At 43.3% G+C, this 27,206-nt stretch overlaps 1 protein-coding gene across 1 annotated transcript in view; it reads right to left on the bottom strand.

Moving 5' to 3' along the window:
- The window catches only part of LOC141051120 (uncharacterized), a 213,212-nt gene that overhangs the window by 140,225 nt on the left and 45,781 nt on the right, over window positions 1-27,206 (bottom strand). Inside the window, 3 exon segments of the mRNA XM_073548008.1 lie at window positions 2,992-3,115; window positions 3,199-3,378; window positions 3,508-3,610. Of these exon segments, the coding sequence (XP_073404109.1) occupies window positions 2,992-3,115; window positions 3,199-3,378; window positions 3,508-3,610 (407 nt within the window).

The raw sequence follows: 27,206 nt of genomic DNA, 5'->3' as shown, positions 1-27,206 counted from the left end.
CCGCGTGTGTACGAGGTGCGCGGAGCGGAGCCGCGTGTGTACGAGGTGCGCGGAGCGGAGCCGCATGTGTACGAGGTGCGCGAGCGGAGCCGCATGTGTACGAGGTGCGCGGAGCGGAGCCGCGTGTGTACTAGGTGTGCGGAGCAGAGCCGCGTGTGTTCGAGGTGTACGGAGCGGAGATGTGCATATATTTTGACATGGGGGGCCCCATTTGAAAGTTCGCATCGGGCCCCATAACTTTGTAGTTACGCCACTAGTCGCGGCTGTTACTGCGCCTGCGTGGGGACTAGTGGTGACGTGTATGTTTCACCGCACTTCTGATGCGATAGCATCAGGCCTATTTCTAGTAAAGAGTAGAAAACCCCATTAACCCCTTACCCCCAAGGGTGGTTTGCATGTTAATGACCATGCCAATTTTTACAATTCTGAACTCTGTCCTTTTATGAGGAGGTAATAACTCTGGAACGCTTCCATGGATCCCGGTGATTCTGACATTGTTTTCTCGTGACATATTGTACTTCATGGTAGGGGTAAGAATTCTTTGATTTTGCAATTTTCCAATTTTGAATTTTCATGCCCTTAAACCACAGAGATATGTCACGTAAAATATTTAATAAGTAACATTTCCCACACGTTTACTTTGCATCAGCACAATTTTAGAACCCAAATTTTTTTTTTAGGACGTTATAAGGGTTAAAAGTTGACCAGCGATTTCTCATTTTTACACCATTTTTTTTTAGGGACCACATCACATTTCAAGTCACTTTGAGGGGTCTATATGATAGAAAATACCCAAAAGTGACACCATTGTAAAACTACGTTCAAGAAGTTTTTTTAAACCTTCAGGTGCTTCACAGGAATTTTTGGAATGTTTAAAAAAAATTAACATGTAACTTTTTTTCACAAAAAAATTACTTCAGATCCATTTTTTTTTATTTTACCAAGGGTAACAGGAGAAATTGGAGAGTTGTTGTCCAATTTGTCCTGAGTACGCCAATTCCCCATATGTGGGGGTAAATCACTATTTGGGCACACAACAGAGCTTGGAAGAGAAGGCGCATCGTTTGACTTTTTCAACGCAGAATTGGCTGGAATTAAGAAGCCATGTCGCGTTTGGAGAGCCCCTGATGTACCTAAACAGTGGAACCCCCCCAATTTAAGCTCCAACCCTAACCCCAACACACCCCTAACCCTAATCCCAACTCTAACCATAACCCTATCCACAAACCTAACCTTAACACACCCCTAACCCCAACCATAACCCAAACCCCCAACTCTAGCCCCAACCCTAACTTTAGTCCCAACCCTAACTTTAGCCACAACCCTAACCCAAACCCCAACCTTAGCTCAACTCTAACCCTAATGGGAAAAATGGAAATAAATACTTTATTTTATTATTTTTCCCTAATTAAGGGGTGATAAAGGGGGGTTTGATTTACTATTTTTTTTTATTTTGATCACTGTGATAGACCCTATCACAGTGATCAAAATGAACCAATAGCAAAAATTCTCCTATTGTTGCCGGGTGCCGGCCGGACTATCTCAGTGGATGCACTGCGCATACGCCCGCCATTTTCTCCCGGAAGTAGCCAACAGCCCGGGGGACTTCAGGGAGGCCTGCAGAGACAATGGAGGCACCGGGGGATTCGGGGAACCCTATTAAATGGAAAATTTGACTGTTTTTTTATGCTGTCACCGTTATACCATTACTAACGGAAATCACAACACGGGGGTCTGTAAAAACCGACCCGAATCACGTTCTCTGGGGTCTCTGCTACCACCGGCAGCAGAGACCACGGAGAAATTCCGACGCTGGGGGGGGGGGGGGGGCGCTAACACCTTAAACCTCAGCGCCGTTAAAAATCGGCGCTGTGGTTTAAGTACCCTTAACTGCCACCATTAAAAGGCGTATCGGTGGTTGTTAAGGGGATAAATGTAAAGCGAGTTGTGTTCAGCAATGGGACAATTATTTTTTGCAGGCTGATCGCTTCTATCGCAATCTGTACACACTGACCTAGGAGACTTCCTGACATGCACTGCACATGACAGGAAGTTTCTCAGCCTCATGACGACATCGGGTTACCATGACAGCGATCGCATCCCCTTGTTAAGCCGCGGGATCTCCGATATAAATGCAGAGGGCTTCTCAGCCCTCTGCCTGCTCCTGGAATGCTGCGATCATGTTCGATAGCAGCATTTCGGGGGTTAAAGTGCCAGGAGCGGTCTGTGACCACTCCTGGCCCTTAGTGCCGGGTGTCAGCTGTGAGAATCAGCTGACACCTGTGCCACGCAACCCCATGTACGCGGCTGATCACTATGTCGTACTATCCTGTCCATGGTCAGACAAGTCCAGGGCATATGGACAGGATAGTACGTCAAATGTCAGAAAGGGGATAATATATGTGTGGAGCTATAATGGCAAGAGCCTTAAAAATATTTTAGTAATACTATACAGTTCACAAACTGTGTGGAAAGAGCTGGACTATGGCACAATGAGCGAGTCCGAAGTGAACTTGATTATGGGACCTGAAACACCCCAACATTATGCGCTATTACGACGGTATTAGAGAGCGCAGCAGTACGACGCTGTACATCGTGATGGAACACTGAGAGGGGGAGACCTGGCCAGCCTGATCGCTAAGTGTACCAAGGAGAAGCAATACTTGGGAGAGGACTTCATACTGCGGGTATATGCCCAGGATGCTTTGGCCCTAAAAGACAGACATTTTTCACAAGGAAACCTAAAAAGAACTCAGCTATTTGCTCGAATTGGATCCACGTACATATTTTTTCTTAAGTTTGCACGTAGACTGATGTTAATTGCTTTCCAAAGTTAGGTCTACAGAAACCTTTAAACATTAAACAGATTGTCAGATATTTTGGACTTAGTGGAGGATACAGGTGTTTAAAAATAAGATAAAACTTAACAAAAAGAATGACATCCCATAAGCATAGGATCAGTAGAAGTGTGTATTTAGCCCTGTCTATTACCTGGTGATGAAAGTGGCTGGGGAACCTCCATCATGACGTCCTTGTACAGATCTTTGTGTTCTTCTAAATACTCCCACTCCTCCATGGAGAAATAGACGGCAACATCCTGACACCGTATAGGAACCTGACACATACAATGATACCGTCATCACCCTGATCCATTCATAGCGATACTGTATAATGTCCCAGCATTCCCAGCAGTGTCACCTCTCCAGTCAGCAGCTCAATCATCTTGTAGGTGAGTTCTAGGATCTTCTGGTCATTGATGTCCTCATGTATCAGGGGATGAGGTGGAGGCCCTATGATTGGGCTCAGAGTTCTTCTCCATCCCTCAGACACAGGGTTCTGACAGCGCTCACTAGAGGTCTTCTTCACTACTGTGTAATCCTGGTTATGGAGAGACACATTAATAAATCTCACTACAGACATTTCCAGAGTCCTCACCTCTCCAGTTCTGTCCATCTGTTATTCCCATAGATAAGAATGATGTAATGTGACGTCATCAGAATCTCTCACCTCTCCAGTAAGCCGGAAGAGGATCTCTAGGGTGAGGTGTAATATCCTCTCTGACATCTGGTCCCTGTTACCATACATCCTTGACGGGTCAATCAGGAAAATTCTCTAATATAGAAGATCTGAGAGGATTCAATATTGGACCTGAATGGGGGAGAAGATGATGATATAATATCGTAAGGAATCACATATAATAATATAAATTACTGGAGTACTTATAAGCCAAAACCAGGAGTGGGTAAAAAAATACAGTGGTGACATGTCTCTCTAATACTTTTCCTCTGATTGTTACACTCCTGGTTTTGAATTACAAATACGGAGGTAAAAAACTGACCAAATACTGAACATGTGCACATGGCCTTACTGTGCATGCAATCACTGCTTCAACTTGACAAACTGATCTGAATCAGGGCAGATCTTCCTCACATTAGAGGCTTCACCCAGGCAGAACTTTACCTCAGAATTTTTATTGTGGCTTTCCTCACAAATCTGCTACCAGATGGGGGAAGCCAATTTTGTGACTATCAAATGTTTGTACCAAATGCTTCCCAAGCAATCAATACAGTTTTGTGTGTCAGTGAATGACCGTGTGTGCACATCGACCGCCACTATCACAAAAGTCCATGTGGTACACACACCACCACTGTCCTCCGCAGAGAAACAGCTGACTGACAGGAAGGAGACCTAGGCCTCAGACATTTCTTACACTGCTGAGGTAAAATGAAACATGAGCTCTGATTGGCAACTGTGGCAAGAAGAAATCCGAGTTCTGATTGGATGCCCAGGTGAAAGGAAAGCTCATTGGTTGGTTTGGGCAATAAAAGACCGCTTTACTTTAAGAACGCTCTAATATGCGATCTCCCAGGAACAAGAAGAGTCATCATGTACAGACCACACAAGCGATGTGATACGGTCTGGTTTTCGTAGCTCGCTCTGTACATGGTTAGGAAGTAACGTCAATGTAAGGGAGGGACAGGACTGTAGTCGTGACCTGAATAACCGCAAAATCGAGGTCCAGTCCTTCCCCTACACAAAACTATACTCTTCTTTCTGGCATACATGCATCTCCAGATTCAGCTTCCGCTGGGCACTTCCTAGGTGACAACAGTCCCTCTTGCAGGCGACCCCGAGCAATGGAGACTCAGTCCAAGTTAACTTTAACACTTTCTTTACTGAATACTTCACACGGTACATCCACAGTTGGTACATTGTGACATTTACTTGTTTCCTCATCTTTCCCTTTCTGGCTGTCGCTTCTGTGCAGTACACGCCCAGACCGGACCGTCCTAAACTGCCTCCCAGTTCCTTCCTGGCCTGACCTCGTCAGGATGACAATTCCTTCTGCCTGTTTCGCCCCAGAATCAAAGTCATCATTCATCAGGTTTGGTTGCCTCTGGTAAAGCATCTGGCCCGTCTGTACCGAACTCGTCGAAGCTCCAGCTTCCTTCATCTCATCAGTCCAACCGATCCCTGCTCTAAAAGCATCAGCCCAGGTGATAAGTCGCCATATCTTTGCTTTCCTACACTGGCCCACTGCTATGATACACAGTGGCCGTGGGTAACGTGGTCTGCAGCATTTCAACGTTGCGTGGCTGCCAAGCTGTCGGGGCCTATAGCCCATGTGGACCCTAGGGCACCCTGGCCCCATCTGAACTAACTTCCTACAAGCTCCCCTCTTACTACCCGGCAGCCCCTCCTACAATTAACTCTCTATAAACATCCTATCAGCTATACCTATAAGGCCCACTAGTATGCCCCCATCTAGTGGCCCACAACAGAACTGCACTTACCCATAACTATGTAAACTATATACTAAAGGGCTCTCCTCTAATGTTCCCAAAGAAGGATGTACTGACTTACCCTAACTGTACATAAACATTAATCACACATACAGGAACATAAGGGAATATAAAACAGTCCTCTACAGAACGGTAACACAGATTTACTTGTGGCAATACTATAAACGACGAGCAATAATACATATTACTATGTAGCAGTATCGCAGGCATTTGTCATAAACATCAATTAACAATATATACATATTAATATTCAAAGGGGCAATCTGAGGAAGGGAAGCAAGAAAGCCATCATATCTCACTCCCTTACATCACCAATGTGCTGTTCCCCCATGTAGTGATGATTGGAATACACCAGAACAACACCGAGCCCTTTTAATCACTATTTCGTATGACTAAACCTGTTGGTCTGTGGCAGCCATTTCCTCAGAAATAATATAGATTACAGGTCATAAGAAGACCCAGTACCAACACAGCACCCCTTGTGGATCTTCTGATCCCAATCCATGCACCCCCCCCACACACCCCATAGTGGTGATATATGCAATGGATAATGGAAGGATTGAACATACACCTTATATCCAGATATCTTACCTTAGTGAAAGTTATAGCTCAGTACTGAAGGATTTAAAGGGGATGTCCAGTACTTTATATTGATGGCCGATCCTCAGGATAGGTCACCAGTAACAGATCAGTGGGGTGCGACACCTGGAACCAGTGATGACCGGACGTGATTAGTTGTGGAGTGATAGAGCACATTCACATCACCCGCAGCGCCACCTCCACCTTATTCACTCAGACAGGAGCGGATGTAGCTACTATACAGCTCATAGATGTGCTCCACCTCGCCACAACTGATCATATACGGCTGCCACTGGGAACAGCGGATTGTACGGAGCGCCGGGTGTCAGAGCCCACAATGTAATGTCAATGGCCGATCCTAAGGGAAAGCCAGCACTAGAAAAGGATGACAACATCTGTAATGTCCCCTGTGCCCAGTAATGGGGAATCTCCAGCACCTACCTCCACCTGCAGGGGGCGCTATCTCTGGGAATGGAGGGGTTACTGCCCCCTGTGCAGCCCAGTAATAGGGAATCTCCAGCACCTACCTCCACCTGCAGGGGGCGCTATCTCCGGGAATGGAGGGGTTACTGCCCCCTGTGCAGCCCAGTAATGGGGAATCTCCAGCACCTACCTCCACCTGCAGAGCCGCACACCACATATATGGCTGCTCTGTGCGCACAGGACCTGGGATGAGGTCACAGGAGGGGAGGAGTCAGGGGTCACATGATCAGGGGCCTCAGTGTATGCAGGACTCTGCTGTGCTGGTTGTCATGGTGCTGGAGGAGGGGAAGTTTCTGTGTGGGGTCAGGAGGGGTTTACAGGGGGGGATGTAGCAGAGCCGTGTGTGTGCGGAGCAGAGCCGCGTGTGTGCGAGGCGTACGGAGCGGAGCCGCGTGTGTACGAGGCGTACGGAGCGGAGCCGCGTGTGTACGAGGCGTACGGAGCGGAGCCGCGTGTGTACGAGGCGTACGGAGCAGAGCCGCGTGTGTACGAGGCGTACGGAGCAGAGCCGCGTGTGTACGAGGCGTACGGAGCAGAGCCGTGTGTGTACGAGGCGTACGGAGCAGAGCCGTGTGTGTACGAGGTGTACGGAGTAGAGGCATGTGTACGAGGTGTACGGACGGAGCCATGCATGTACGAGGTGTATGGAGCGGAGCGTGTGTGTACAAGATGTATGGAGCGGAGCCGTATGTGTACGAGGTGTACAGAGCAGAAGCATATGTACGAGGTGTACGGACGGAGCCATGCATGTACGAGGTGTACGGAGCGTGTGTGTACAAGATGTATGGAGCAGAGCCGTATGTGTACGAGGTGTACGGAGTGGAGCCGTATGTGTACGAGGTGTACGGAGCGTGTGTGTACAAGATGTATGGAGCGGAGCCGTATGTGTACGAGGTGTACGGAGCGTGTGTGTACAAGATGTATGGAGCGGAGCCGTATGTGTACGAGGTGTACGGAGTGGAGCCATGTGTGTACGAGGTGTACGGAGCGGAGCCATGTGTGTACGAGGTGTACGGAGCGGAGCCATGTGTGTACGAGGTGTACGGAGCAGAGCCGTGTGTGTACGAGGTGTACGGAGTAGAGGCATGTGTACGAGGTGTACGGACGGAGCCATGCATGTACGAGGTGTATGGAGCGGAGCGTGTGTGTACAAGATGTATGGAGCGGAGCCGTATGTGTACGAGGTGTACAGAGCAGAAGCATATGTACGAGGTGTACGGACGGAGCCATGCATGTACGAGGTGTACGGAGCGTGTGTGTACAAGATGTATGGAGCGGAGCCGTATGTGTACGAGGTGTACGGAGTGGAGCCGTATGTGTACGAGGTGTACGGAGCGTGTGTGTACAAGATGTATGGAGCGGAGCCGTATGTGTACGAGGTGTACGGAGTGGAGCCGTGTGTGTACGAGGTGTACGGAGCGGAGCCATGTGTGTACGAGGTGTACAGAGCGGAGCCGTGTGTATGAGGTGTACGGAGCGGAGCCATGTGTGTACGAGGTGTACGGAGCGGAGCCGTGTGTGTACGAGGTGTACGGAGCGGAGCCGCGTGTGTACGAGGTGTACGGAGCGGAGCCGCGTGTGTACGAGGTGTACAGAGCGGAGCCGTGTGTATGAGGTGTACGGAGCGGAGCCATGTGTGTACGAGGTGTACGGAGCGGAGCCGTGTGTGTACGAGGTGTACGGAGCGGAGCCGTGTGTGTACGAGGTGTACGGAGCGGAGCCGTGTGTGTACGAGGTGTACGGAGCGGAGCCGTGTGTGTACGAGGTGTACGGAGCGGAGCCGTGTGTGTACGAGGTGTACGGAGCGGAGCCGTGTGTGTACGAGGTGTACGGAGCGGAGCCGCGTGTGTACGAGGTGTACGGAGCGGAGCCGCGTGTGTATATGATTTGTATGGAGCAGAGCTGTATGTAGACGGAGTGGAGCACTGTGTCTATGATATATACAAAGCAGAAATGCAAATAAACTATAGGAACAAAAAGCGCAATAGGGTCTTATCCGGGTTAATGTTAGAAGAATAAATAAAAATTCACTCACCCTTTCCAGGAGAGGTTCAGGCATATAAGATCCGTAGTCAGCTTGCTGCACGTCCAAAGGTCAACTCCGTGACCGCCAGAACTTCAGATTTTTATGGAATAAATTCATGGACTTCAGTGCGCTGGTTGATAAATTCACGAATCCAGGTTATGAGAAAGATTAACTGTTTATTTCCCAACACGTTTCGAAGTGTATACCACTTCTTCCTCAGGGGATGACATATATGAACAGATAGAGCTGTCACAGATTATATACATCCATGATTCAAAAAATTGGCGCCAATGATCACGTCACACGGTACAAAAGTCAAAGTACACCAAGTAAAATGTCATATTAATTAATCTTTGTTCATTAAAAAGTATTATTTTAATTCACAGATAAAAAACTCAGGGAAAGCTAAAAAAAAAATCAAGAAAAGAAAAAAAAAAAAAGAAAAAAAAAAAAAAAAAAAAATATATATATATATATATATATTTAAAAACGAACTCCTGCTGTTAAAAAGAGAGAAAAAGCACAATCTGCACTCCCCGTTTTTTAATCATTTTTATTCATTATTTTTATACACATTTTTTAACAACCGTTCTTTTTCTCCTTCCCTTCAGACATGATCTGACTTCGGTGTAGTGGCTTGAGTGCAGACTGTGCTTTTCTCTCTTTTTAACAGTAGGAGTTCGTTTTTAAATATATATATATATTATTTCTTTTCTTGATTTTTTTTAGCTTTCCTTGAGTTTATCTGTGAATTAATAAAAATAATACTTTTTAATGAACAAAGATTAATTAATATATTTTACTTGGTGTACTTTGACTTTTGTACCGTGTGACGTGATCATTGACGCCAATTTTTTGAATCATGGATGTATATAATCTGTGACAGCTCTATCTATTCATATATGTTATCCCCTGAGGAAGAAGTGGTATACACTTCGAAACGCGTTGGGAAATAAAGTTTATCTTTCTCATAACCTGGATGTGTGAATTTGTCAAGCAGCGCACTGAAGTCCATGAATTTATTACTAGTGTTGAGCATTCCGATACCGCAAGTATCGGGTATCGGCCGATACTTGCTGTATCGGAATTCCGATACCGACTTCCGATATTTTTTCAATATCGGAATTCGGCATCGGAATCGGAAGTTCAGTTGATTGACGGCCTGACGTCATCATGATGCGCGGTGTGTGCGCATCATGATGCGCCGTCATTTCGGGCCTTCCGGGGGTCTCTGCCGGCCTGCCGGGGGGCTGTGCCGGCCTGCCGGGGGGCTGTGTGGACTGCCCGGGGTCTGTACCGGCCTGCCGGGGGGCTGTGCCGGCCTGCCGGTGGTCTGTGCACCCTGTGGGGGTCTGTACCGGCCTGCCGGGGGGCTGTGCCGGCCTGCCGGGGGGCTGTGCTGATGTCCGGGGGTCTGTGCAAGCATCGTCCGATGGGACTACAAGTCCCATCGGGCGATGCCTGCTACCATGACAGTGATTGACACATTAGCCAATGATGGGACAGTAGTAGTCCCATCATCCGGCTAATGTGTTAAATGTTAAAAAAAAAAAAAAAAAAAAAAAATACTACATGCATGCTACATACATACTACATGCATGCTACATATATACTACATACATACTACATACATGCTACATACATACTGCATGCTACATACATACTACATACATACTACATACATACTACATACATACTACATATATACTACATACATACTACATACATGCTACATACATACTGCATGCTACATACATACTACATACATACATACTACATACATACTACATACATGCTACATACTGCATGCTACATACATACTACATACATACTACATGCATGCTACATACATACTACATATATACTACATACATACTACATACATGCTACATACATACTGCATGCTACATACATACTACATACATACTACATGCATACTACATATATACTACATACATACTACATACATGCTGCATGCTACATATATACTACATGCTACATACATACTACATGCATGCTACATACATACTACATATATACTACATGCATGCTACATACATACTACATACTACATATATACTACATACATACTACATATATACTACATACATACTGCATGCTACATACATGCTACATACATACTACATACATACTACATACATACTACATGCATGCTACATGCATGCTACATGCATGCTACATACATACTACATGCATGCTACATACATACCACATACATACTACATGCTACATACATACCACATATATACTACATACATACAATACATTCATACAATACATACATAGACATACAGTACATATAACATAGAGTAACATACTTACCAATACTTGTCACATTGTTCCCCGAAGCCATTGTCTATTCCGGGATAAATATTAACATAACAAACCACAAAAATACTCACCCACGATCCGAAGCAGTCCACGAGTGTGTCCCACGACGATCTTGGGTAGAGAACTGCAGCATCAGATGATGCTGCCGTTCTCTACGGGCTGTAGGAATCCAATGACGGAAGGTAGGTATCCTTCCGCACTGTATTCCTCCGCCACTTAAAAAAAAAAAGTCCCTAGTCTCACTTTATGCCATTGCTGTGTGGGAATTTCCCACACAGCAATGGCATAAAGTGAGACTAGGGACTTTTTTTTTTTTAAGTGGCGGAGGAATACAGTGCGGAAGGATACCTACCTTCCGTCATTGGATTCCTGCAGCCCGTAGAGAACGGCAGCATCATCTGATGCTGCAGTTCTCTACCCAAGATCGTCGTGGGACACACTCGTGGACTGCTTCGGATCGTGGGTGAGTATTTTTGTGGTTTGTTATGTTAATATTTATCCCGGAATAGACAATGGCTTCGGGGAACAATGTGACAAGTATTGGTAAGTATGTTACTCTATGTTATATGTACTGTATGTCTATGTATGTATTGTATGAATGTATTGTATGTATGTAGTATATATGTGGTATGTATGTAGCATGTAGTATGTATGTGGTATGTATGTAGCATGCATGTAGTATGTATGTAGCATGCATGTAGTATGTATGTAGTATGTATGTAGTATGTATGTAGTATGTAGTATGAATGTAGTATATATGTAGTATGTATGTAGCATGTAGTATGTAGCATGCATGTAGTATATATGTAGTATGTATGTAGTATGTATGTAGCATGCATGTAGTATATATGTAGTATGTAGCATGTAGTATGTATGTAGCATGCATGTAGTATGTAGCATGTAGTATGTATGTAGCATGCATGTAGTATATATGTAGTATGTATGTAGTATGTATGTAGCATGCATGTAGTATGTATGTAGCATGTAGTATGTAGCATGCATGTAGTATATATGTAGTATGTAGCATGTAGTATGTATGTAGCATGCATGTAGTATATATGTGTTATGTATGTAGCATGTAGCATGCATGTAGTATGTATGTAGTATATATTTGGTATGTATGTAGCATGCAGTATGTATGTAGCATGCATGTAGTATATATGTAGTATGTATGTTGCATGTAGTATTTATGTAGTATGAATGTAGCATGTATGTAGTATGTAGTATGAATGTAGCATGTATGTAGTATGCATGTTGTATGTATGTAGCATGTAATTTTTTTTTTTTTTTTTACATTTAACACATTAGCCGGATGATGGGACTACTACTGTCCCATCATTGGCTAATGTGTCAATCACTGTCATGGTAGCAGGCATCGCCCGATGGGACTTGTAGTCCCATCGGACGATGCCTGCACAGCCCCCCGGAGCCTGCACAGCCCCCCGGCAGGCCGGCACAGCCCCCCGGCAGGCCGGCACAGCCCCCCGGAGCCTGCACAGCCCCCCGGCAGGCCGGCACAGCCCCCCGGCAGGCCGGCACAGCCCCCCGGCAGGCCGGCACAGCCCCCCGGCAGGCCGGCACAGCCCCCCGGCAGGCCGGCACAGCCCCCCCGGAGCCTGCACAGACCACCGGCAGGCCGGCACAGACCACCGGAGCCTGCACAGACCCCCTGGCAGGCCGGCACAGCCCCCCGAAAGGCCCGTACAGACCCCAGAGAGGCTGTACAAGGGCAGGAAAGGGTTTTTCTTATTCCGATACCGGAAGTCCCATAGACTTGAATGGGACTTCCGGTATCGGAATCGGCGATACCGATACTTTTTTTAAAGATCGGCCGATACCATCCGATACGATACTTTGAAGTATCGGACGGTATCGCTCAACTCTATTTATTACATAAAAATCTGATATACAAAGCGGAGCCGTGTGTGTATATACTGTGTGCGGAGCAGAGCCGTGTGTACAATGAGTGCAGAGCGGAGCTGTTTGTAGGATGTGTGCGGAGCAGAGCCATGATGTGTATAATGAGTAATAAGAAAGAACTCAGCTCACCCCTGAGATAGGACGGCGTCCCCACTGCTGCACAGCGCTGTAGTTTAATGAGGAAAATAGGGGTGGAACCAGCTCGACACACAGGAAAAATTAAAAATTCACAAAGTCTTTATTGAAAATCCTTTAAAAATAAAAGTGATGAAAAAATGGGCATCTCAGACAGCAAAGCAATAATGAGGGGTGGTGTGTGTAACAGAAATCAATCCATACGCATTTCGAGCTACATGGCTCTTGAACACTGGACTTCCAGTGTACAATGAGTGCAGAGCGGAGCTGTGTATAGGATGTGTGCGGAGCAGAGCCGTGTGTCCAATGAATGCAGAGAGGAGCTGTGTGTAGCATGTGTGCGGAGCGGAGCCATGGGTGTACAATGAGTATAAAGCGATACTGTGTGTAGGATGTGTGCAGAGCAGAGCCGTGTGTACCATGAGTGCAGAGCGGAGCTGTGTGTAGGATGTGTGCAAAGCAGAGCCATGCATGTACAATAAGTACAGAGCGGAGCTGTGTATAGGACGTGTGCGGAGCAGAGCCGTGCATGTACAATAAGTACAGAGCGGAGCTGTGTGAAGGATGTATGCACAGCAGAACCGTGCATGTACAATGAGTGCAGAGCGGAGCCGTGTGTAGGACGTGTGCGGAGTAGAGCCGTGCATGTACAATGCAGAGCGTAGTTGTGTGTAGGATGTGTGCAGAGCAGAGCCGTGTGTACAATGAGTGCAGAGCGGAGCTGTGTGTAGGACGTGTGCGGAGCAGAGCCATGCATGTACAAAAAGTAGAGTGGAGCTCTGTGTATAGGATGTATGCAGAGCAGAACCGTGCATGTACAATGAGTGCAGAGCGGAGCTGTGTGTAGGATGTGTGCGGAGCAGAGCCGTGTGTACAATGAGTGCGGAGTGGAGCTGTGTGTAGAGTGTGTGCGAAGTATTTTGTGTGTCAGGATGATGTAAAAGCTTTATTAAGTGTTTTATATTTTTTTTTATCATTTTGTAGGTTAAATAATGGGAGAATTTTATGGCTTGGTTCATTCCCAGTATGTGTACTTTTTTGTTTTCTTTTATTTTTTTCATAAAGTTTTTGTGACTATATATTTTTCAGGACATTTTGAACTATTTTTACAGACTGTCTTTTTTGGTTAAATAATTTGTCCCAGTACAAGACTTCAACCTTCACTTATCTCATTGCCGGTTTATTAGCCACAAAACCACAGAAATGAGCCGGACTATAAGCTGGTATAAGTGCGGCGTGTAAGAGCGCGTTCACATTGTGCCCACTTCACAGACAAAACGAAGAATAAAACCTAAATAATCATATACCCTGCAGTAAGATAATAGTGCATGTAATAGCATCAGGGACTTAGCTATCACTATTTTGATAAAGAAGGATAATATTAACCCCTTTCTAACATCTGACGTACTATCCCGTCCATGGGACCCGGGCCCCTATGCCCATGGACGGGATAGTACGTCATAGCGATCAGCGGAGCTCACTTGGTGAGCGCCGCTGATCGTGGCCGGGTGTCAGCTGATTATCACAGCTGACACCCAGCACTGTTATGAATGAGTCACCGAAGGAGGAAAAAACAAAAATACAAGCTAAGTCCAGAAAACTGGAGAGGTTGGTAGCTATCGGATTGCAGACCCCTGATTGTTGTGAGTTCATTTTCCCCTTCACTACTGAGGCCCGAGGAACTCCCTCTTCTGGTGAAGAAAGGTAGTGAGCCTGATTGTCAAACACCTGGGGCTGATGATGATGACTGGCTGAGTGGAGTTAATGACTGGATATAAGGCTGCCGACGCCCTTCTGGCCTGCGGGTGATTTCTCTGTGGACTTCTAGGAAACCAGTCTGATTCCTGCTCATCTAAAGCTAAGATTTCTGCTTTGCCTTTTTGCATTAGTGTTTTGTTTTCCTTGCTTTTCTGGATTCTGCCATTCCCTGCTGGGGTGAGCTGAATCTCCTTTTGCCCCTTGCTCTGTCTTCAGAATATTCCTGAGTACTGACATAGCTTTTTGAAGCCTAGCGTCTTCAGGGCCTTTTTTACTGTCAGTTTGTTGGCTCTTATTTTCATAGGGGTTTTCACGGATTGCAGACAGCAGCCTTCCTGTCCTTTCCTATCTAAGCTAGCGTGGGCCCCATCTTTGCTCAGTCTATCTTTCTGTCTGTGTTTTGTTCTTTCTTCTTGCTTCACCGTCATTATATGTGGGGGGCTGCCTTTTACTTTGGGGTCTGCTCTGGGGCAGTTTAGATTTCCCTTTCTGTCTTTAGGCTATGTAGTTCTCCGGCTGTGATCGAGGGGTCTAGGGCACCGTAGGAACCCCCCACGGCTACTGCTAGTTGTTGTTGTTAGGTTGAGGGGTCTGCAATCCGATAGCTGCCAACTTCTCTGGTTTTCTGGACTTAGCTAGCATTTCTATTTTTGCCTCCTACGGTGACTCAATCATAACAGAATCACCCGCCATACCGCAGATTCTAGGGTACTCAATAGCAGGAAAGAATTGTAAAAAAAAAAAAAAAAAAAAAAAAAGTGTGTGTATATTTTTTCCTCTATATCTCTGAGGCCGTAGGGGGAATTTTTTTTTCTCTCAATGGAGATAAAGCAATTGTCTGATCGTGTGGAGCAGCTCGCTGCGGAAGTGCAGGGAATTTCCGCCTACCTTGCTCATTCACATGCCGCTGAACCAAAGATTCCTACACCTGATGTATTTTTTGGGGATCGGTCTAAATTTTTGAATTTCAAAAATAATTGTAAATTATTTTTTGCCTTGAAGCCTAACTCGTCAGGGAGCTCCGCGCAGCAGGTTAAAATTGAAATCTCTTTGCTGCGTGGCGATCCCCAGGATTGGGCGTTTTCTTTGAAACCAGATGATCCTATTCTGACTAATGTGAACGCAATTTTTCAGGCCTTGGGGTTGTTGTATGACGAACCTAATGCCATTGATCAGGCTGAAAAGACCCTGCTGGCATTGAACCAGGGTCGTGATTCTGCAGAATTGTACTGTCAAAAATTCCGAAAGTGGGCAGTACTTACTACCTGGAATGATAATGCCTTGGCTGCTCTCTTTCGGAAGGGGTTGTCAGAAGCCGTAAAAGATACTATGGTGGGATTTCCTGTTCCCTCTGGTCTTGACGATTCTATGTCTTTAGCCATTCAGGTTGATCGGCGTTTACGCGAAAGCAGAGCTGCACGAGAGGTGTTGCCACCTGTTGAACAGATGTCTGAACCTATGCAATGTGATAGAGTTTTTTCCAGAGCGCAGCGTCAGGAGTTCAGAAGGCGTAATAAGTTGTGTTTTTTCTGTGGAGATGCCTCGCATATTATTTCTGTCTGTCCTAAACGCGAGAAACGCTTTGCACACACATTTTCTGTTGGTGTTCAACCTAAGTTTCTTCTGGCTATTACTCTGATCTGCTCCCTGTCCACATTTTCCGCCAAGGCTTTTGTGGATTCGGGAGCAGCTCTAAACCTAATGGACTTGGATTTTGCTAAACGCTGTGGATTTACGATGACACCTCTGCAGATGCCTATCCCTTTGAGGGGGATTGATGCTACTCCTTTGGCTAAAAATAAACCTCAGTTTTGGACCCAGGTGGTTGTTAAATATTAATAATCCGTTAATTTCTTATAAGACCCAGTTCTGTAGAATGCTTTAGCTTACATGACATAGGCTATTTTTAAGCTTGGCTCATGGTAGAAAGACAGCTCCATATATGTAGAGACCACGTGCTTTAGGAGACGTATATAATTCATGGCTAACTGTAGAGGTCGCTCCTCTTCTTCCCTCACCATCATGAGAGACAGATGCAAGATGACATGACGTAACAGCTGGTATATTACTTGACGGCGATGTGAGAAGCCGAACTGAGACACAGCAGCCATTTGCTATTCAGGATCTCGGAGAGAAGAAGGATACATGTTGCTTTTGCCATTTGGGATCTCAGAGCATGATCTAATGGACAATTTCTCTTTCACCTATTTTTATTCACCTGTTTTTCTGTAATAACCTTTCTTTGATGGAAGAAACCATAATAAACCACTATATTTTTATCTGGTAACTAGTCCTGAGTATTTTACAGGATAGGCATTATTTTACATTGGAGAGCCAGCCAGATCTGAATTTTTATACTTTTTTGCGGATTTCCCTCAACTTGCACACACGGGGGATTGGACTTTGCTAACGTCAAATCATATGTGCAAGTTATAGGGAATTCCACTACTTACAAGAATCACATAGAACCTAGAAGTAAGAAGTACCAGATAGATTGAGAAGTACTACAAGTGCCAAAAGTACCAGACCTAAGCCAGACGTGTGAAGACAGGAACCCAGCGTTGTCCATCAAAGGAGCTGAGACATTTCAAGGTAAGATAAAATGGATGTCATTAATTGTCTTGCTAAGCAGAGTAAATTGAAATTTAAGTCTGTAGACAATTCTAATTCAGAAGTTTTATGGTTAAGTTTATATGCCGAGTGTGAACTCGAGAATCAGAGGTTAGATTCTAAGTTTTTCAATAGAGAAAGAGAGAGATTAAAAAATATTCTACAGATGGTAGATATATTTCATAGATCTGTGTCAGAGAAATCTAAAAATGATTGTGTAGAGGATAGTGATATTCCCGAGATTCACTGTAATGTGGAGAAACAGTTACAAGTAGTAGCAGCTATTGAAGGTGACCTTGCAGACGTGGAACAAGATGGAGAAGTAGGAGGAGACTTCAGAACTGACGTAGAGGACGTACAAGGGAAAGACGTACCACTAAAAATAGAAGACTCACAGGCCCAAATCCGAAGTAGCGTGAGGAAGGATTTGATAAAGATATGCCAAATAATTCCTGCTTATGACAACAAAATAGATGTTTATAGAAACTCTGAGATCTTTGAAAGTTGTTCTGGAAAATTTGATTTATCTAACGAGGAGAAGAATCAGTTGTTCAAAATGTGGATCCCTGTAAATTTTGCTAGGAGATTGTCTTTAAAGTTATCTGGTGAAACACATGAGAATTTAACTGATAAGGACAGATTAAAAATTCTCATTTTTTGTTCATCAAATGAAAATCATCCAGATATTGATATTCTTCAAAAATTAAGGATTGGTCGGAAGGAATGTATTTTTACGTTCATGTCCATATATGAACGTTTGTACAAAATGCTGAGTGAGAATGTCAAAACACCGTCCCTCATAAGGAGTTTTGTAAGCAAATTTTGGTTTCTAAATCCTGCATCTCGTGTTATTGCGTCACAAAAAGATTCTTTGTTTGAATGTGCGCAATTCCTTGAGTTTGCCAGAAAACACGAGAATCGTGAGAGGAAAGTAAATTGTGCTAATTTTGTAAAGACAGGCAGAGTAAAATCTTATCAGAAGCCTGTATTAGCAAAGCCTTCTAAAATGAGATTTCCCCAAAATCAAATCTACGAAGAAAGAAAAAGAAAATCACATGTTTGTTATAAACCATATGGAATGATGCAAAAGAACACCGAAAAGACACAAATTGAATTAAGAAAAATGATGAGTTCTGATTTTCTTTCTGTAACAAAGATGGCCGAATTTAACAGACAGAAACAGGTGGTGAGTGACATCATGGCCTGTAAACTGAATACTCTGCTCCAAGAATCTATCAGCTTTAAAATGGCAAGAACCTTTCAGGATATTTTTTGCAGAGAAATAAGTATGGGTGTAGGAATTGGCTAGGAAAAAAGTAATATATATTGTGTAACAGTGTTATACAATTAGTGAGTTATAGAGTATAATCCTGTAGTTTTATGGTTTGTGGATATATACATAGTCATACAGTATATATATATAGAGTGTTTGTAGAAGTAGAAATAGTAGAACTGTATTTTTTAATGAAAATTAAAATCTACATCAGTAATAATATTTAGAATATGAATATGATATTAACCTTATTTTTTATGTTTCCTTAGAATTTTCATTTCAAAGCAGGACTTAATCGAGAAAAATTCTCTTCCAAGGATTTATGCCTTTATTTACACAGGATGTTGCAATAATTGCATGATTTTATATATCTAACCCTTAAAAGGAAATAACCAATTGCTTTTTAAAATGTTCTGGGTGTGTGCTTTTTTACTGCATGGTTTGAATGACAACCACAGCAGGGGAATTTGAACCTTGTTCTAATAATACAAGTATACCAGTATACTATGTCCCTGTTCCTTAGGAAAAGAATTTTAAAGGGGGTCTCAACTTTTGCAAAGCAATGGAATTTTTTTTCCAGGCCTAAATGTCAAGTATAGCTATATACATATATTTATGTCATGTGTATTTGGGGAATATTCAAAGAAATATTAAGAGACTAAATTGAAATAGTTTACAATGCATTGATAATTAGGATAATTTGGGTTAAAATACGTGTATTCATCACACTTTCATATGTGAGGTATAAAGTTAATATGTGACACAGTCTGAGTGACAGTGACTGAGTGTATGAGCAGCTGCTGAGCGAGTAATGTGATACGTTTGTGAGACCTCAGGATCCTGAATGCATGAGAGAAAGAAAAAAAAAAAAAAAACCCCCAAAGCTTTTATCTTTAGGAAATTATTAGAATATTAAGATACATAATGAAATATTATCTATACAAACATATATTTCTATATTTCTATAGTAATTATTATTTCTTGATTTAGTTAATTGTGGATAAGTGCAATCGCACAACAAAATAGAAAATAGTTTAGGAAGAAAATCTATTCTTTCCTTATCAGCTTTAGCTCTTTTAAACAGGCACCAGCACAGAGCCTGGTATTCACCAGCTGCATCTGGGAATAGTGGACCTTCCTTCTCTGTCCAAGTGTGTTAATCTTAAACTACATTTAAATTAATTTTTCCAAAGGATAATTTTATGATATTCAAATTAATTTTGATGGTTACACATCTTCAGACAAATAATGGTATAAGCAAGTATAAATTCACATAATTTATACATTAATTATTTTTAATTTTGGTTTTGATAAATGAATTATTTCATGAAACAATATTTTTTGGTATTAAGGGGGAAATATGTTTTTTATCCTGACTACATAATCACATTTGATTAATACCTCTTCTTCACACATTTTAATGGGAAAAAAAAATATTAATAAGGTACAATGGTATAAGTATTGGGTATAATAACAAGTATTATAAAGAGTCATTTCTTTACACTAAGAGGAATTACATGCAAAGTTGCATAATTTGAATATTTTGGTAACACAAGTTTATGACAATTATGAAATAATCCAGATCATGGAAATATTAAGGGTATATGTTACTGAAGACATAACTACTCTGCATCAACATAAAGGCCTTATTCTTATTCTTATTTTTATTCTTATTTTTCATTATTTTTAATTCTTTCACCAATATTTAGTAAAGTAATATCTACTGAGAATATTGCTTCATTAAATATAGCAATTATATGGTTCTATTACTAAGAAAATGTTTCACTTCTGAGTTATATGCAACAATTCTTTTATTCATTCATTCGCTCACTCATATATTCTTATTTTGGTTCATGGCTATACATTCCTACATATTATTAGTATAATAAATATATTTCTTATTAATAAAGATGAAAACACTGGTTACATAAAACACAGTGACACCTATGGGTTGAAAAAGGTAATTACACCTATGACATAAAAATGTTCTATCACATGAAAAAAATGGATAATAATGTATTATCACTTATTATTGGTTTATTATTTCAAATATTGAAATCCATATACAGTACAAATTCTGATAATAATTATATGGATATTACTGATTGCTATGGTACGCTGTGATATTATGGGATAGGGAAATTACCAGATTTGGTATAGAATAGGGAATGAAGACTTCAAGCAAGATACTGAAATTATGTTAATAAAGACTTTTCACATTTCTAAACTTCATTGATTTTTATCAGTTGCAAGAAGAAGAATGCCGCGATCCAGAAATCCCAGAAGGTAGCAAAGCTATGATTACTGAGTAATGAACTGTGTTAATTACAAATGCAGTATCCACCACTGACAGTCACAAGTGCAGTATCCACCACTGACAGTCACAAGTGCAGTGTCCACCACCGACAGTCACAATTAAAGTGTCTAACCTGACAACCAGAGGACGATGATCCTATGATGCTGAGATGAACGGTGTTATCACGTTCTTATCAAGTTCCAGAGGTTTTCAATCACCTGAAAAGCTTCCATGAAAGCTGGTGAACAATGAAGGTAATTATCAGGAAGCTACAACCCTGACATATGTCCTGTGCATTAGGACAAGGACTGGTTATGGTGCTATGTTTAGCAAGGAAGAGTCATTTTTAACCCTTGCTTTGCTGGCCAAAGACGTCACACCTGTTCAAAGACCAGTACCGATGGAGGATTCCAGAATATCCAAGGCGAGCCAATGTAAGCCCAGGTTTTTAAAGATGACACTGCACAGATATTAAAGCTGCATTTCATCTATAGACTTTGTTTCTTATCAACATTTGAATTTATGGACTTTGATTTGATACACCACACAATTCCTACAACATCTATATGCTATAAGAAAACTGTATTTTTAAAAGAACCAAGAAGAAGACAGAAGACATCAAAATGAAGACCAGATGACATCAGATGATGATGACTGGTCCTGAGATGCTTCAATTTAGACTTAGGGAAGTATAATTATACATATTTTATATGAATATTGTTCACGGCTTACCATAACATGAATTCACATCAATTATGTCATTGAGTACTTATAACGGTAATCTAATATTATTATTATTATTATTGATATTAAATTATTTTGTCAAAGAAGAAGAAAAGAAGAAAAAAGATCGTTATATTTGAGGGTTCCAATTAATGTCTGTCTCCCTCAAAAGGGGGAATTGTTAAATATTAATAATCCGTTAATTTCTTATAAGACCCAGTTCTGTAGAATGCTTTAGCTTACATGACATAGGCTATTTTTAAGCTTGGCTCATGGTAGAAAGACAGCTCCATATATGTAGAGACCACGTGCTTTAGGAGACGTATATAATTCATGGCTAACTGTAGAGGTCGCTCCTCTTCTTCCCTCACCATCATGAGAGACAGATGCAAGATGACATGACATAACAGCTGGTATATTACTTGACGGCGATGTGAGAAGCCGAACTGAGACACAGCAGCCATTTGCTATTCAGGATCTCGGAGAGAAGAAGGATACATGTTGCTTTTGCCATTTGGGATCTCAGAGCATGATCTAATGGACAATTTCTCTTTCACCTATTTTTATTCACCTGTTTTTCTGTAATAACCTTTCTTTGATGGAAGAAACCATAATAAACCACTATATTTTTATCTGGTAACTAGTCCTGAGTATTTTACAGGATAGGCATTATTTTACAGTGGTCATGCGGGTCGCCCCAGACCATCAAGAAAATTGCAGGTTTTTGGTGTTACATAATCTGCATGATACTATTGTTCTGGGGTTTCCCTGGTTACAAATTCATAATCCAGTTTTGGATTGGAAATCTGTGTCTGTGGTGAGTTGGGGTTGTCGGTGTGCCTTTAGTGAGGCTCCGGTGTTTTCCACCTCTCCTTAGTCGCATGATGTTCCTGATTATTTGGCGGACTTTTATGATGTATTTAGTGAGAATGAGTCTGCGTCTCTGCCTCCTCATAGGAGTTATGACTGTGCTATTGAACTGAGCCCGGGGTGTAAATTTCCCAAGGGTCGGCTCTTCAATTTATCTGTACCCGAGCACGAGGCTATGCGATCCTATATTAAGGAGGCATTGGAGAAGGGTCATATTAGACCATCGTCGTCACCCATAGGTGCCGTTTTTTTTTTGTAGCCAAAAAGGATGGATCATTAAGACCTTGTATTGATTATCGTGCTCTCAACAAAATTACTGTTAAATATCAGTATCCGTTACCCCTGATTTCTGATCTATTCTCCAGAGTTAAAGGTGCTTGCTGGTTTACCAAGCTTGACCTCAGGGGGGCGTATAATCTTATTCGCATTAAGCATGGGGATGAATGGAAGACGGCATTTAATACTCCGGAGGGACATTTTGAGTACCTGGTGATGCCTTTTGGGCTCACTAATGACCCTTCTGTCTTCCAGTGCTTCATGAACGATATTTTCCGAGATTTTGTCGATAAATTTTTGATTATCTATCTGGATGATATTTTGATCTTCTCCAAGGATTGGGATTCTCATGTGGAACATATTCGGACTGTGTTCCGGATCTTGAGGGAGAATTCCCTGTATGTCAAAGGATCTAAATGCCTTTTTGGCGTACAGAGGATTTCTTTTTTGGGATTTATTTTGTCCCCGTCAACTATTGAAATGGACCCGGCCAAGGTACAGGCCATTTACGATTGGGTTCAGCCCACTTCTTTGAAGGCCCTCCAGAAGTTTTTGGGTTTTGCTAATTTTTATCGGAAATTTATAGCAAAATTTTCTAGTATTGCCAAGCCATTGACTGATTTGACTAAGAAGGGTGCTGATGTGTTAAATTGGTCTCCGGAGGCTGTTTCTTCCTTTCAGGAGCTGAAGCGAAGATTCACCTCCGCCCCGGTTTTGCGGCAACCTGATGTCTTACTTCCGTTCCAGGTAGAGGTGGATGCTTCTGAGATTGGTGCAGGAGCTGTTTTGTCCCAAAAGGATCCTGTAACATCTAAAATGAATCCCTGTGCTTTCTTTTCCCGAAAGTTCTCTCCATCTGAACGTAACTATGATGTGGGGAATCGGGAACTGTTAGCCATGAAATGGGCATTTGAGGAGTGGAGACATTGGTTGGAGGGAGCTAAGCATCAACTCGTGGTCCTCACTGACCACAAGAATTTGATTTACCTAGAGTCGGCTAAGCGCTTGAACCCTAGATAGGCTAGGTGGGCCTTGTTTTTTACACGTTTTGATTTTGTGGTTTCTTTTCTTCCTGGAACTAAGAATGTCAAGGCTGACGCCCTCTCTAGGAGCTTCTTTGCTGATTCTCCTGTGGTGACCAAGCCTGCTACCATCTTAGGCGAAGGGGTAGTTCTTTCTGCCATCTCGCCTGATTTGAGACGTGCTCTGGAAGAGTTCCAGGAGGACAAACCTGAGCGTTGTCCCAGTGGAAAGTTGTATGTTCCTGACCAGTGGAGGAAGAGAGTGATGTCTGAAGTTCATTGCTCTGCATTGGCTGGTCATCCAGGTATTTTTGGTACTAGAGATCTGGTGAGTCGGTCTTTTTGGTGGCCCTCCTTGTCTCGTGATGTCAGGAATTTTGTGCAGTCCTGTGGGACGTGCTCCCGGTCTAAATCGTGTTCTCGCTCTAGTGGGTTGTTGATGCCTTTGCCTGTCCCCAAGAGGCCATGGACCCATATTTCAATGGATTTCATCTCTGACATGCCTGTCTCTCAAAGGATGACTGTTATTTGGGTGATTTGTGATAGGTTCTCTAAGATGGTTCATCTTGTACCACTCCCTAAGTTGCCGTCTTCCTCTGAATTGGTGCCCCTGTTTTTAAAACAGGTGGTTCACTTGCACGGGATTCCTGAGAACATTGTATCTGACAGAGGAGTCCAGTTTGTGTCTAGATTTTGGAGAACTTTCTGTTCCAAGCTGGGAATTCAGTTGTCCTTCTCCTCTGCTTTTCACCCTCAGACCAATGGGCAGACAGAGAGAACAAACCAGACCTTGGAGTCATATTTGAGATGTTTTATTTCTGCTGATCAGGATGATTGGGTTTCATTTTTGCCCTTGGCCGAATTTGCTTTAAATAATAGAGCTAGTTCTGCCACTTTGATGTCTCTTTTTTTTTTGTAACTTTGGGTTTCATCCTCGATTTTCTTCAGGGCAGGTGGAGCCCTCCGCCTGCCCAGGGGTTGACACTGTGGTGGAGAGAATGCACCAGATCTGGGACCAAGTGGTGGATAAGTTATCTCTCTCCCAGGAAAAGGCCCAGCGGTTTTCCAACCGACATAGGACCATTGGTCCCCAATTTAAAGGTTGGTGATATGGTGTGGTTATCATCAAAAAATATTGCTATGAAGGTGGCTTCTCCTAAGTTTAAGCCTAGATTTATTGGACCTTACAAGATTTTGGAGATTATTAATCCGGTCTCTTTTCGTTTGGCTCTTCCTGTCACATTTAAAATCCATAATGTGTTCCATAAATCTTTGTTGAAGAGGTTTGTTGAACCTGTTGTTCCGGGGGTTGCACCTCCAGACCCTGTATTGGTTGAAGGTAACATGGAATATGAGGTAGAGAAAGTACTGGATTCCCGTCTGGCTAGACGGAGACTTCAGTATTTGGTTAAGTGGAAGGGTTATGGTCAGGAGGATAATTCCTGGGTCTCTGCCTCTGATATTCATGCCAAAAGATTGGTGCGTGCCTTTCATCGGGCTCACCCTGATTGCCCTGGTGGCGTGGTTGAGGGTTCGGTGACCCCTCCTCAAGGGGGAGGTACTGTTGTGAGTTCATTTTCCCCTTCACTACTGAGGCCCGAGGAACTCCCTCTTCTGGTGAAGAAAGGTAGTGAGCCTGATTGTCAAACACCTGGGGCTGATGATGATGACTGGCTGAGTGGAGTTAATGACTGGATATAAGGCTGCCAACGCCCTTCTGGCCTGCGGGTGATTTTTCTGTGGACTTCTAGGAAACCAGTCTGATTCCTGCTCATCTAAAGCTAAGATTTCTGCTTTGCCTTTTTGCATTAGTGTTTTGTTTTTCTTGCTTTTCTGGATTCTGCCATTCCCTGCTGGGGTGAGCTGAATCTCCTTTTGCCCCTTGCTCTGTCTTCAGAATATTCCTGAGTACTGACATAGCTTTTTGAAGCCTAGCATCTTCAGGGCCTTTTTTACTGTCAGTTTGTTGGCTCTTATTTTCATAGGGGTTTTCACGGATTGCAGACAGCAGCCTTCCTGTCCTTTCCTATCTAAGCTAGCGTGGGCCCCATCTTTGCTCAGTCTATCTTTCTGTCTGTGTTTTGTTCTTTCTTCTTGCTTCACCGTCATTATATGTGGGGGGCTGCCTTTTACTTTGGGGTCTGCTCTGGGGCAGTTTAGATTTCCCTTTCTGTCTTTAGGCTATGTAGTCCTCCGGCTGTGATCGAGGGGCCTAGGGCATCGTAGGAGCCCCCCACGGCTACTGCTAGTTGTGTTGATAGGTTCAGGGGTCTGCAATCCGATAGCTGCCAACTTCTCTAGTTTTCTGGACTTAGCTAGCATTTCTATTTTTGCCTCCTACGGTGACTCAATCATAACACCTGATCCTATCCACAACAACTAACAGTAGCCGTGGGGGGTTCCTACGATGCCCTAGACCCCTCGATCACAGCCGGAGAACTAAATAGGCCTAAAGAAAGAAAGGGGAAATCTAAACTGCCCCAGAGCAGACCCCAAAGCAATAGGCAGCCCCCAACATATAATGACGGTGAAGCAAGATGAAAACACTAACAGATAGAAAGATAGGTTGAGCAAACGATGGGGCCCGAGCTAACTAAAAAGGACAGGATAGAAAAGCCGCTGTCTGCAATCCGTAAAAAACCCTACCAAAAAATGTCCCAACGGTCTGATAGGAAAAACAGGCCCTGAAGTCGCTAGGACTTCACAAAGACTATATCAGCACTCAGGTAAATTCTGAAGACAGAGCAAAGAGACAAACTGATCAGAGACAAAAATGGAACTCAGCACACCCCCGACAGGGGATGGCTGAGCTCCAAAAAACAAGGTAAACAAAACAAAACGAATAAGTTCAATAGCAGAGCCAAAACTTATCTTTGGGAAGCAGGAATCAGACTGGTCTCCAAGAATCCAGCAGAGAAATCACCAGCGACTTAGAAGGGCGTCGGCTGCCTTATTCCAGTCAGAATTTCCTGTTACCCAGTCATCATCTACCAGATCAGGTGTTTGGTAATCAGCCTCACTACCTTCCTTCACCAGAAGAGGGAGTTCATCAGACATCGACGGTGAAGGGGAAAATGAACTCACAACACAGCACTATGTGTCAGGGGCGGTCACGGACCACCCCTGACACGTTAACCCCTGGCACACTGCGATCAAACACCATCGCAGTGTACCGGGGGTTTAGGGAAGATTCGGCAGTGAGGGGGCTCCCTCCGTGCTTCCCTGAGACCCCCACCGCAGCAGCGCAATGTGCAGCGCTGCTGCGGGGCCCTCCTTCCCTGCAGGTCCCCGGATCCAAAATGGCAGCGGGGTCCTTCGGGGGCCTGCAGGGAGCCAGCTTCCTCATGCATGCAAAGTGTCGGCATGAGGAAGCCTACAGCACTGCCTGTGACAGATCGCTAATCTGTCACAGCGATCTGTCACATGACGGTTATGTCCCCCCTGGGACATTGTAATAAATTAAGAAAAAAAAAGTAAAAATAATTTATAAAAAAATCGCTCAATAAATTAAAAAAAAAATATTCCCTAATAAATTCATTTTTTGGAAATAAAAAAAACCCACAATAAAAGTACACATATT

Source organism: Dendrobates tinctorius, unplaced genomic scaffold (genome assembly GCF_039654945.1).
Source record: "Dendrobates tinctorius isolate UK_male_01 unplaced genomic scaffold, ASM3965494v1 ptg000155l, whole genome shotgun sequence".
Lineage (NCBI taxonomy): Eukaryota > Metazoa > Chordata > Amphibia > Anura > Dendrobatidae > Dendrobates > Dendrobates tinctorius.
Note: the sequence above shows the minus strand (reverse complement) of the source record. Positions and strands in the feature narration are given on the sequence as shown.